At 34.5% G+C, this 12,998-nt stretch overlaps 1 protein-coding gene and 1 long non-coding RNA gene across 6 annotated transcripts in view; one reads left to right on the top strand and one right to left on the bottom strand.

Annotated features, from left to right (window-relative positions):
- Window positions 1-10,309, top strand: part of LOC110291000 — a 48,828-nt gene extending 38,519 nt beyond the window's left edge. The window contains exon 3 of the long non-coding RNA XR_002377521.1: window positions 9,955-10,309. This is a non-coding gene — a long non-coding RNA (uncharacterized LOC110291000). The remainder of the gene's footprint in view (window positions 1-9,954) is intronic.
- Kcnt2 (potassium sodium-activated channel subfamily T member 2) overlaps window positions 1-12,998 on the bottom strand; it is a 350,913-nt gene that overhangs the window by 28,558 nt on the left and 309,357 nt on the right. For all 5 annotated transcript variants that reach the window (XM_029477031.1, XM_029477035.1, XM_029477039.1 and 2 more), the window contains 3 exons: window positions 10,003-10,104; window positions 6,460-6,543; window positions 5,281-5,409 (listed from right to left, as the gene is read on the bottom strand). In XM_029477031.1, coding sequence (XP_029332891.1) covers window positions 5,281-5,409; window positions 6,460-6,543; window positions 10,003-10,104 — 315 coding nt within the window. The remainder of the gene's footprint in view (window positions 1-5,280; window positions 5,410-6,459; window positions 6,544-10,002; window positions 10,105-12,998) is intronic.

The following is a 12,998-nucleotide window of genomic DNA, read 5'->3' as shown; positions in this document are numbered from 1 at the left end:
AGAAGGGGAGGGAGGGAGGGAGGAAGAAAGGAAGGAAGGAAGGAAGGAAGGAAGGAAGGAAGGAAGGAAGGAAGGAAGGAAGGAAGGAAGGAAGAAAGGAAGAAAGGAAGGAAGAAAGAGGAAGAAAGGGAGGAAGAAAGGAAGAAACAGAGAGATAGAAAGAGAAAGAGAGAAAGAAAGAGAAAGAGGGGAAACTGAGAATTGTTAGTCAAAGGTACAAATTGCTACATGTCAAATGAATAAATTCTGAATATGTCTTATCAGGCACTGTGAATGAAGTTAATATTAATGTATTGTGTGCTAGCAATGCTCAGAAAGAGGTTCAGGAGGCACAGCCTTAGTTTATTATTATATATCTCAGCAAGTACAACATCTCCTGAGATTTATCTGCCTGAACTCTGGCTTCCTGGTCTCCGTCCACAGATTCCTTTAAGAGAAGATCAGAGTTCTCTAGACACTAGTGAGGATTTGTATAATCCTTAGCCTTTGGAAAAAAAAAATTACCAGTTTTTAGGACTCTTAAAAACTGTAACATTTTAAAATATCCTCCATTATAAATGTTAATACTACAAAGTAATAAAATGCTAATATAATTTAGAATTAATACTTATAATGTAAGGTTTAGATAGAAAAATTATTTGATTAGTATATGTTTTCATTCTTAATGTCTTTCTAGAGCTTCAGCTTGTATTGTGAGTTCCACCTATTAGGACTGACTTTTTGAACAGATGCCTGCTAATTACACACCACAGTCCTGTCAGTACAGACTAAGAATTGAAGAAATCACACAAAAGAACAGACATATGTGACTACTGTGAAGTGGGGTGATTAGCTTCTTGGTGTTAGCTATAGCATTTATGAAACTGGTTTACAGAAATTCTAAAATAATGCCTAAAGTGGATTAACACATGCAGCCCGAAGACAAAATGTAACATTATTTTGCAATCTTCTCTGTGAAAATAAAACTACATTAACATGAAAAAATGTATGTATGTATGAACATTTCACAATGAATCTCTGGATGTAGTCTTTCATAGTCAATTTTTAATAGGTCTGCATTTGCATCTTAAAGCACTGAGGAATGAGACAAACAGAAGGTACTTACTTGAGATCCTATTTCTCGAGACTGACACAAAGGAGGAAAAAAGAAATACATAAAATGCAGTTTAGACAATGACTGGACCATACATACAAGAAACAGCAACATGGACAAAATATGACATATATCCACATTACACTTATAATGCAATAATGTCTTTGCTTTTTTGAAAGGCTTTTGATAAAAGTCAAGTAAACATGAAGTATAATTTTTTATGTCTACCAAATATTCTGTTTTCTCAGATAAGTATAATAGATACTAAAATATATGATCAAGAAATAACTGAATCACTTCATGAAAATAATGTTTTAAGTAATCATTTACATTATACACTAATTTTTGGTAATGATGCATACAATAGCAGTCTGAACTGACATTCAGGAAATCTATGGTTAAATACAATCTATGTAAATACAGAAGACATCGACTGGTATTTACTTTATTAATATAATTTTATCGTTGATAAAGGTGTTATTTTACTAAAGTCAAAATTTTTCATACTTAAAGATTTCTTCTCTATTCACTCAGGAAAACTGAAGAAGAACGAAGACCAAAGTGTGGACACTTTGCCCCTTCTTAGAATTGGAAAAAAATCTCCCATGGAAGGAGTTACAGAGACAAAGTTTGTAGCTGCGACGAAAGGATGGACCATCTAGAGACTGCCATATCCAGGGATCCATCCCATAATTAGCCTCCAAACGATGACACCATTGCATACACTAGCAAGGGTTTGCTGAAAAGAGCCTGATATAGCTGTCTCTTGTGAGACTAGGCCGGGGCCTAGCAATCACAGAAGTGGATGCTCACAATCAGCTTTTGGATGGATCACAGGGCCCCCAATGGAGGAGCTAGAGAAAGTATCCAAGGAGCTAAAGAGATCTGCAACCCTATTGTTGGAACAACATGATGTACTAACCAGAACCCCAGAGCTCTTGTCTCTAGCTGCATATGTATCAAAAGATGGCCTAGTCGGCCATCACTGGAAAGAAAGGCCCATTGGACATGCAAACTTTATATGCCCCAGTACAGGGGAACGCCAGGGCCAAAAAGTGGGAATGGGTAGGTAGGGAAGTGGGGGGGGAGGGTATGGGGGACTTTTGGGATAACATTGGAAATGTAATTGAGGAAAATACGTAATAAAAAAAATATTAAAAAAATTATCCTAAGGGGATCTCTCTGACAGTTTCCTGTTCTCCTTCTCATCTGTTATTTCCTATGCATTGCTTGGTGTTTTGCACACACTGGTCAGGTCTACATCATGGGAAAGACAATGGAAAATTTTAGCACCATGGTAGAAGACTTGCTGTGATCTGAGCAAGATCATAACAACCCTTTTAATTCCAAAAACTAAATGAAACTTCTGCTTCCTAAAATCCAGAATCTTTCCTAGATTTTACTTAGAGAAAACTGCCACTTAATCTGAATGACATACTTGAATTTCCTAAAAAAAATTTTTTTGAACTAACTGACACTGCAAAAAAATGATGGTAGGTTTCAATTCCTTAGACTTATTCATCTTTTATTTGTGTTTACCAGAGACAATTAATTCCTTTTCCACATATAACTCATTGTCTTAACTGAGTTCCTTCACTGTAAAGATGTTCCAGCAAACTGTAAAACTATAACTGATTGTGGATATACTATCCATCAGTCATATTCACATAATCTCCTAGTGAAGAATGAGAAGAAATATACTCATGTTTAAAATAAGTGTCCAGAAAAAGAAACTTCACTTTACATGATGGACTTGTGTAACTTCATGTGTTAGACCTTTCATGTTGGAAGAGAATATTCAACTCAGCTGTGGTAGGTAGTGTGTGTTGCATGCACAGTAATATTACTTTGAAGCAGTGAATTGTTGGTGAAATGTTTAATATACTCTATCTTTGTGTCTCATGTTGCCTACAGAACTCAAATATAAATCATTAAATAAAATGTGTTAAATGATAAATTACGTTCAAAAATAGGAAAACAGGATCCATCAGCTTAGATCAGTTTCCTTTTATTCTGACAATGACATCCTTTTATAAACATATAAATAAACTGGAGGCAAAGGGATTAAAAACAATTTCAGTGAGAATTTTATTTGTGAAGGACAATTTGTGAAGAATTATCTAAAATGTAATTAAGTACTCTTTGACAGAGATAGTCACCTATTCTTTCTAAATTTTGACATGTTATTCGCTAAACAACAAATGTTTTTTCAATCATAAAAATGATTGACATGAGTATGAATGGCCTCACCATAGAAAACAATTGCGACATCTAAATTCTTAAAACATAAATAATGGTAAAACTACAAAAACATCTATAGAAATCCACTTTGTAATTACCATAGCCAATTGAGAAATATTTGCATTACAATAAATGTTTATGTTCCACTTTTTAAAAGTCTGTGAAATTGTAAGCCAGGGGCCAATGGTTTTTAGAGAGAGGAGTGCTAGACAGTGATTTAGTCATGAAAGATCTAGGGATCCCAGAATGCCTTGCTTCTTCTGTTCTAAGAAGATATGTTGCTCAAATGTCAAGAATCACAACAGATTCTGCCCAGACAACAAACCTAGCATTGTCTACATTCCAGGCTTACCAGTCCTTACAAATGCCAGAATCAACTTTTCATTACAAAAATCTTTTACAATTTCTATTATGTATATGAGTGTGCTTGTATGCATGTGTGTGTGTGTGTGTGTGTGAATGTGTGTGTGTACCTAGGAGTATATGAGGCTTCTCTGGAACAGCAGTATGAACTCTGTTACTGAACCATCTTTCTAGGCTTTAACATTTCCATTTTTATAAGTCATGGAATGTATGATATGCTACAATTGAAACACTAGCAAGCTAAGAAAATGTTAAATTACTTACATATAAAAGTGTCTTGTTTTAATATTTTAGTATATAATCAAAGAATATTGCAGCTAATCTAAAAACTTTAGCCATACTTGCCAAATTACTTCTTGAATTTAACTTTCTGGTATGCATCTCCAGTCAGCTACTGTTGATTGTTTCTTATTTGTAAGTTCTTTTTCTGAAGTGAACCTAAGAGTCTGTGTTCAAACAAAAACTTAAATATAGCTATAAAGATGGTGGCAGAGATATTTACAATGTCTCAGAAACAACAATGAAGTCACCCACAACATCTCAGGAAACATGAATAACATCCAGATAGGCACAATAACCACCTATGTAAAAATATAATAACTGAGCAAGAAAATGAATCTATATCCTTTTAACGATACTCTGACAATAAATTTCTTCTGCATGAACCATTTATTTTTGATTTTTATCATGAATCTACTTGGCTAGCTAAAATAAATATCATTGATTTGAGCCCTAAGCCTGGGGTGATTTTGCACAAGAGGAAAAGAAAAATCTAGACAAAACGTCTTTGCGATTTGTCATAACTTTGGAAAATTTGAAAGAAAATACTTCAAGGATATAAACCAAAATTTATATTAATAAATACTATATATAAATATATGTAGGGTAGTATATTTATCTAAAAACTTTATCTCATAACATAATCTATTTTAAAGAGATGGATTTTCCTAACAATATAGAAATTACCTGCAACCACAGAGGTGATAAAGTTAAAATACAGATGTATTCTCAGTTGTAGGTGGTCATCAAAATTCTTCCTTCTGTATTAATAGGTTCTACTTCCCAATAAAATTACTCCATTTTTTTTCTAGAAAATCAGGCAAAATGTCTGTCCCTAGACTTTTCTTAGAGCTTTACATACATTTTCAAAGTAGAAACAAAGAAACATGCATTTCAAATCTTGATGAGATTTCCTTTTTTGCTTTCTTCCAAATAATAATATGTATAGTCAGGGAATACATTAGAAACATAGGTGGTTCAGACAAGATTTGTTTTTATCTCACAATCTCAGGGTGACTCAAAGTGTTCTGATTCTTTAAAATGTACTAGAAGTGGCTAATCATGGATCTAGGAAAAAAAAAAAAAAGATTGGAACCTAATATCCACAGTGGTAAAAAGCCTTCTATCTAACAATACTTTGTGAAACAGTTGAGATTTTAGCTACTGAAAATGTACTCTAGGTGTTTATATAGAACCCCATTTCAGTTTCAATTGCACTTGTGTGAAATCAGTCTGTATGGTTGTGAATGACTATATTCATCATAGTAAACACCACAGTAAAAAAGGCTTTCATAGATCCAAACCTCAGATGTCGTTAGTTTCTGAGATTCTGTTCTGTAGATCCCGATGGGAACATCTCCAGTAGAAGAACACAACTTCTGATAGAGTCTGGCATACGTTCTGATCCACAAGTCATCTTCAGTGATTTTCATCTATAATGCATATGAATGAATCACACAATCAATGTTTAAGAATAAAAATCCCAGTGGTCATTTTTCTCTTCTTCAAAGCCCTGCCAATGTATATTTTAAAATCTCAAAGTAGCATTTCATAAAACCTTATTCACTCGTGAGGCTTACTAATTTACTCCAGCTCAGCTTATCCTGAGAGCACATTCAAAGGCAAGAAACGTTAAGTATTCAATCTGGGCCAGTATGACATTTTATTGATCCAGTAAAAGTAGGCAGAACAACACTGGTAGAGATCTGGGAGATACTTGTAAACTGTGAAAACTTTCAAGATGGTGAAATAACACAACTGACACTGATATTTAGGGAATTAATTATATAGAGAAAAATAGTAAGGTGCAGAACTATTCTCATAATAGAAGTCCTATCCACTTGCCCCATTGTTCTGACATGTACAGAAGCAAATTTGTGGTAGAAGGAACACAGGGTTCCAGGCAGGAAGCCAAGGACCTTCTTCCACACAGGTTCTTTTACATCTGATCCATTAGCAATCTACCGTATTCTATGTATTACACTCTTCTACAAAACAGCATGTTTGAACCATGTGCAATAGCACAGGTCTAGTCTCACTGAAATCCGAAAGGAATTGAGTGGAGTATTCCTTGATTCCAGAATATCAAGACAGTCTGAACAGTGTATTAGGATCCCATCTCAGAAAGGTATAGGGTTGAGTGCCAGAACTTCCCTGCTGATGGACAGTGTCATTGTCAAAATCTTGGACATGTCATTGTCAAAACTGACAGCTAAAACAATATCATCAACGAGGAACTGTATTTGGTTTTATATAGAATGGTTTTGTAACAATATTAATTGTAATGCTTGAGGAACAAAGAAAAAATATGATACATCTAAGGCCTAATGGCCTAATGTATTAGAAAAAAATCTCAGATTAACTCTTTAGACACACATGAGGAAATAAATTTGGTTATAAACGAGTCACCAAAAGCACATAGTTGACGCTCTGATCAAACCTTCTATCAGAATTCTCTCCTCTTCCAGACATGATTAACTTACAGAACAAAGAAACCCTGATCCTGGTATGGTGTCCAGTCCCAAAAGAAGTCTGGTGATAGAAATCATATAATCTTTCACAAATGACTGCAATATAAGGAAAACATGTATACATTATGTATGTCAGACACAAAGAAGACTGGGAAGTTTGAACACATAAATGTTTCTGGAAATCTATTTCTAGCATCTCAGTAAGTCTTGGTAAAATCAGATTAAAATATGTCTCAACACTTAAAATAACCATTTATAGTAAAGCCAACTATAAAGTAATATATGAAATACATGCTATTTACAGATAGTACATATACTGAGATTGGCATACAAGGCATGGTGCTAACATGTTATATGGTTTAAAATCCAAACAAATATCTCTGATTAAAATAAAATGGTCAAATTAATAACTTTTAAAATTAATGCTTTAAATATTTTAGCCACTCTTTTCCCTAAGATTAAGCTACTCAATAGTAAAATGAAACTTATTTTTATACTTCCTTTATTATTTTTATTATATGTATTGTTTCCCAAACTATTACATCTGAAAATAGACAGTCATTTTTTTAAAAAAATGAATCATTATATTTTCTTAAAATAGCAATGTGTATCACTTAATCATAGAAATATAAACCATAATATTAGCAAGCTTTTAGAGATCCCCTCATCAAACATCATCCCTAGGAGCACAAGGCTCAGGGGTCTAATCCCAGCACCAACAAAAGAAGGAAATCATTCCGAACACTTCAGAGGTCATTGTAACCAACGAAAAATCCTGAAGGATAGAAATTATTTTCTAAAATTTGCAAACTCTGAAGTCCTCTTGTTAACTGTTTTTTCAAACAAATAGTACAATAAAGTTATACATTGTAGCTAGACTATTTTGAAGTTTATTAATATAGAAATTAATCTAACCCAGCAAATACATTTAATATACTATAGGAAGTTTCTCTCAGATATACACATATGCATATAGACAGATTCAGTATATCATGGATTAAGACAGGAGTATAAGGCTGGGCAGTGGTGGTGCACTTGCCTTTAAACCCAGCACTTGGGAGGCAGAGGCAGGCAGATTCTGAGTTCAAGGCCAGCCTGGTCTACAGAGTGAGTTCCAGGACAGCCAGGGCTATACAGAGAAACCCTGTCTCAAATCAAACAAACAAACAAAAACAAAAACAAACAAACAAACAAAAATCCTGATCTTAAATTGTGAATTTATTTATTTATTTATTTATTTTATTTATTTATTTTATTTATTTATGTTTCATTGTATGTGGATGTGTGCATGTATGCAACAGAGTACCTGTGGAAGTCGGCGGACAACTATGGTAAGTTGTAACACATGGGGTTCTGAGATAGAATTCAGGAATTAAAGCTTAACCCACAAGCATGTTATCATCTTGTCTGCTGTCATCCAAAACCTTCACATTCTAATGGGGTCTTTCTGCATTCGTTTCAACAAATTACTAACTTCTAAGTGTCTTGATAAGGCATCACAAAAATCAACACAAAGAAGGCCTAAAAACGATCTTTACTTCTTTAGGATCATCGTATCACATGAAAATAAGACTGTAGCATTAGAATAGCAGTTAAATACATCTTAGCGATCCATACAAACTCTCAGCTTCAACTGATGCTCTTCAAGCATAGTTTAAAAAAAAAAAAAGGAAAAAAAAGTTAGGTTGCAATTTAATTCTCAACAGTTGAGTATATTCATATTTGGGGATCTTTGGTACAGGCCAACCTCCTGGATTACCTAGATAAATTATCTGGAAATATTAGTAAAAAGCATTAATACCAGTCATTGCTCATTGCCCGCTGTGGCACATTTTCAGACAAGCAGGTCGATACTGACATCCATAAGGACAGGAAGAGTTAGCCCAGAGGCTAGCAGAAAATCTCCAGATATCTTGGGATTAGTTTAGTCAAGCAGACAGTTGTAGAAAAGTGTAACAAATATCAAGAGCAGTGTAGACAATAAAATTTTAAGGCGCTTAATTTGAAGCTAATGCTATGAAATAAAACTCTGTAAATATATTTTCCCTTTAAATGGAATTGTTGAGTGAGTGTTTGACTAATCAGAGAGCAGGTAACATCAATACGATCAGCCACAGGCAAAAACAAGCAAACAAAAGCAGACCATGCTATATTTGTGTGAAATATATGTATTTTTAGATTGCTTTCTACTAGTGTACAATGCATAAAAAGCAATGGAACCTTGGTATTTGGGGACTAAATAGCTCTCATTTATACTTCTATTTATATAAATTAAGCAAAAATTATCAGATGCAGCTAGAGACAAAAGCTCTGGGGTACTGGTTAGTTCATATCGTTGTTCCACATATAGGGTTGCAGTTCCCTCTAGCTGCATATGTATCAAAAGATGGCCTAGTCAGCCACCACTGGAAAGAGAGGCCCTTTGGACTTGCAAACTTTATATGCCCCAGTACAGGGGAACGCCAGGGCCAAAAAGGGGCAGTGGGTGGGTAGGGGATTGGGGGGTGGGTATGGGGGACTTTTGGGATAGCATTGGAAATGTAAACAAGGAAAATACCTAATAAAAAATTATCAGATGCTTAAATATATTCAGTTTAGAATACTGATACATTTATATCTGCTCAAAATCTGAAAAAAAAGAAGTTCTAATAAGCAATGCTAGCTTTAACTTTTTCGTTATTTTTCTCTTTAAAAAAGTAGCTCAGAGACATGCTTAGAATTATAGGAAAATACATTAATAAATTTCACATGGAACTGGTACCCAGGAATACAATTTCCAAGCCAAACCTCTTATTTTTAATGTGGTACTGTTATTATTGTGAGGAAGGAGAGAGAGAGAGAGAGAGAGACAGACAGACAGACAGACAGACAGACAGAGAGACAGAGAGAGAGACAGACAGACAGAGAGACAGAGAGACAGAGAGACAGAGAGACAGAGAGACATAGAGACAGAGAGACAGAGATATCACAAATTCACAGTGACCTGGGAAAAACAGATCAACTTCTAGGAGTTAGCTCTGTTTCCATTCTCAGTTCTGAGGAAGTTATTCAAGTCTTCAGGCTTGTGTAGTGTAGAGTTTATGTTTCTCTCTCTCTTTCTCTCTCTCTCTCTCTCTCTCTCTCTCTCTCTCTCTCTCTCTCTCTCTCTCCTTACTAAATATTATTAAATTACTTCAATTGAGATTATAATATAATTACATCATTATACTCCTTCACTTTCTTTTCTTCAAACATTCTCATAGAGTCTCCTACTCCCTTTCGAATTTATGGTTTTTATAATAATATATGTATATAAATATATGTTTCTAAGACCAACCTGCTCAGTCTATATAACCTTACTTGTATGCATTTGACATCAGACCAAGTTTTAAAATGTATTTTTGAATAAAGCATTTGATATCAACATTTATGTGATTAAATACATGGAAGCATAGTGAACTGTTTCAAATCAACTTTTAAGGTAAGAGTTTGAAACATCACTAACACATATTTTTACTTAAAACCTAGGTGAAATATAAAATAACCACTTCAAAGAAAGAGCACTCGCTTGCGTACCTGATAAAGAAGGGTGTCTAACATACTGATGCTGAACACTCTTCCCGCAGCAAAAGGCAGTCGAAACATAAAGGCCAGGTTCGAACCTCGTTCTCTTTCTTTCTGTTCAGAATCAGAGGAAGAAGCTATGAGCATCTATATTTTATGTATTGCTGTGTGGGCAAATTTTCTCAGCAAATATTTAAAAAAGGTATTCATATTCAACTCTTTAAAATAAATGTGCCCCATCTTTGTTTAAAATTGATTCTTGTATATGTTCTTGCAAGTGTATTGCATATGTGTGCTTAAAAATAAAACTTTAAATATCTCTTTCACTTTAATTAACAACTTTTCCAAATCTGTTGGAACATCTCATAACTGAAAATGTTAACTTTTTCATATGTAAACAGTTATTCTTACTGTAGTAGATGACATAATAAAACAAACAATAAAAGTAGTTTGAGTCAACCCTGAACAGTTGCTAAAGTTACATAACATATTATGCTACCAAGATTTGCCTTAAAATATCATCATATATGAGAAACACTTTATGCATATACGAGCCTAGGCTGGTCTGGAATGGTCATGTTGTCCCAAATAGATGTGTTGTAGTCCAAATTGCCAAGGTTATCACATTGCAAGGTCGAGTTCTGAGAAACTAATTTCATCTTATCGAGACAGAATTCTCATGAAAGGGATCAGTGCCCTAAGAGCCAAAGTCCTTCAACCATGTGCCAGATTTGAACTAAAATGTGTGCCTTCCACCACTCTTCATGTCACCAGTAAGCACTCTAAACTGAGACCCCCCTAAGCTTGTCAGTCTATGGTACATTGGATGTGGTGCATTGGCCATGTTTCAAAGTAGCAATATTGTAATAGCTGCTCAGATAGAGTGAATATTTATACCACACACCATCATTTAATTTACTTCTCAATCTGTCTCAGCTTCTCTCTCTCAGACACATATTTACATATAAGCTCCTTTACATTTTCAAAAGAAAGTTTATGTGTATGTAAGTATGCATGTATATTACAAAGCACAGTCGTTTCCTTAAACATAAGTCAACTGTTATTTGGATGCCGTGCTACAGACTTGGAAGACTTATATTTGAGACCATTATATTTTACAGGAGCCCTTTCTTCAAAACAAGCCAACGATGCGGAAATGAAGAGAGCAAATGTTTCATGTACTAACAATTGAAAGAGGCATCTTGAGAAAGAAAGTTCATCTTGTACTTACTGGACACTAACTTCAAAAATTATTATTTCTCTCAGCAATCTTTATGTTGACAGATTGAAACAGCTATGCACATAAGAAATCTAGTTCTTGTGGAAACTGAAGGCCACATTTTAATGAAGCAAATTTGGGGGTTCTTAAAAGAAAAGGAGAGCTTACTTTCCTTTTTTCTTTTGACAGTGAGTGATAGGATGTTCTGATGGCCATGATCACAAAACAAATACAAGGATGTTCAAAACAGAACCTGCATCCATCAGGTGTAAACTGGTACAACCACCATGGGAATCGGTATTTTGGTTTTTCATAAATTTAAAATATAACGCCACTAAGGTGCTTCTATGCTATGCCTCATATACAAATGATGCTAAATGATCATACCACAGTGATATTTGTAACTCCATTTTTGTAGTTTTGCTGTTTACAGTGAAAATAAATATTTTTTAATTTATTTTTTATTAGGTATTTTCCTCGTTTACATTTTCAATGCTATCCCAAAAGTCCCCCATACCCACCCCCCCAACCCCCTACCCTACTTTTTGAAAGTTTATCAAATGGTATATAGGTAAAGGACATGATTCCATCCCATATTTCTTTCATGTTCTTCCTTTCATGAAATAATTGAACTTGGAATTTTAACTTCTTCATGTGCGATTTTTAATGAAGGTATCTATGATCACTTTTTTATCTAACCTTCAATCTACTCATGAGTCTTATCCTGAATGTCTCTTTATAAATTTGAACTCAGAAATCCTAATCAAAGATGCTAAATTTATCAAAGAAACCTTGTCCTACCTCTCTCCATTACCTGTATATCTACTGAATTTCCAACATCTATCATTATCACAGTATTCTTTATGTCTTCTGCTAAAGTCTACTGCTATAACATGCTAACCTAATATTTTTTAACCACAGATCCTTGTTACTCCAAGAGATTCTCACTGCTAATTAATGTCCTTCCTGGCAACTCAGTTTCTGTTTATAAATTGAGTCCATTTACCCTATAATGAGACTTTTCTACACATGCCTGGAGAATAGAAAATCCGTGATTAAGAAAAACACTTCTTATTTACAGAATCAGAAATGTTTTCATCTATGTAATGTATTCTCAATCAACTGAAATCTCTCAAAAGCTTATTGGATCAGTGTGGATATTCTTCAATATATCATGATTTTTTCACACAGGTTTAACCTGCTGGTATAATTTTTGATAGAGTTAAATTTTTCTAAATCCAAGAAATTTCTTCTAAGTCTTTTTTATTAATGCAATACCTATAAATACCTACATTCACATGATTTTCCAGGTCAATCACATCATTTAAAACACTTCTTCAAATTTTAAGATTGGTTGATATTTCCATTTGTTAAAAATGACAAACAGGCTGAGTAGGGGCACAAGCCCCTTCCGGTCCAACAAGCACCTGGATAGCTAGGGCGATGAGCTACCCACCAGCTACCCAGGACACCTGCCACAGGATCTTAAGACTTCTGGTGAGTGGAACCCAGCCTCTGCTCCAATCTCTAAACAGAGACAACTATAACAACTAACTCCAGAGATTACCAGATGGCAAAAGGTAAACATAAGGATCTTACTAACAGAAACCAAGACCACTAACCATCATCAGAACCTAGCACTCCCACTTCGCACAGTGCAGGGCACCCCAACACACCGGAAAAGTTAGACCCGGATCTAAAAGCATATCTCATGATGATGGTAGAGGACATCAAGAAGGACTTTAATAACACACTTAAAGAAATACAGGAGAACACTGCTAAACAGGTA

Source organism: Mus caroli, chromosome 1, assembly GCF_900094665.2.
Source record: "Mus caroli chromosome 1, CAROLI_EIJ_v1.1, whole genome shotgun sequence".
NCBI lineage: Eukaryota > Metazoa > Chordata > Mammalia > Rodentia > Muridae > Mus > Mus caroli.
Note: the sequence above shows the minus strand (reverse complement) of the source record. Positions and strands in the feature narration are given on the sequence as shown.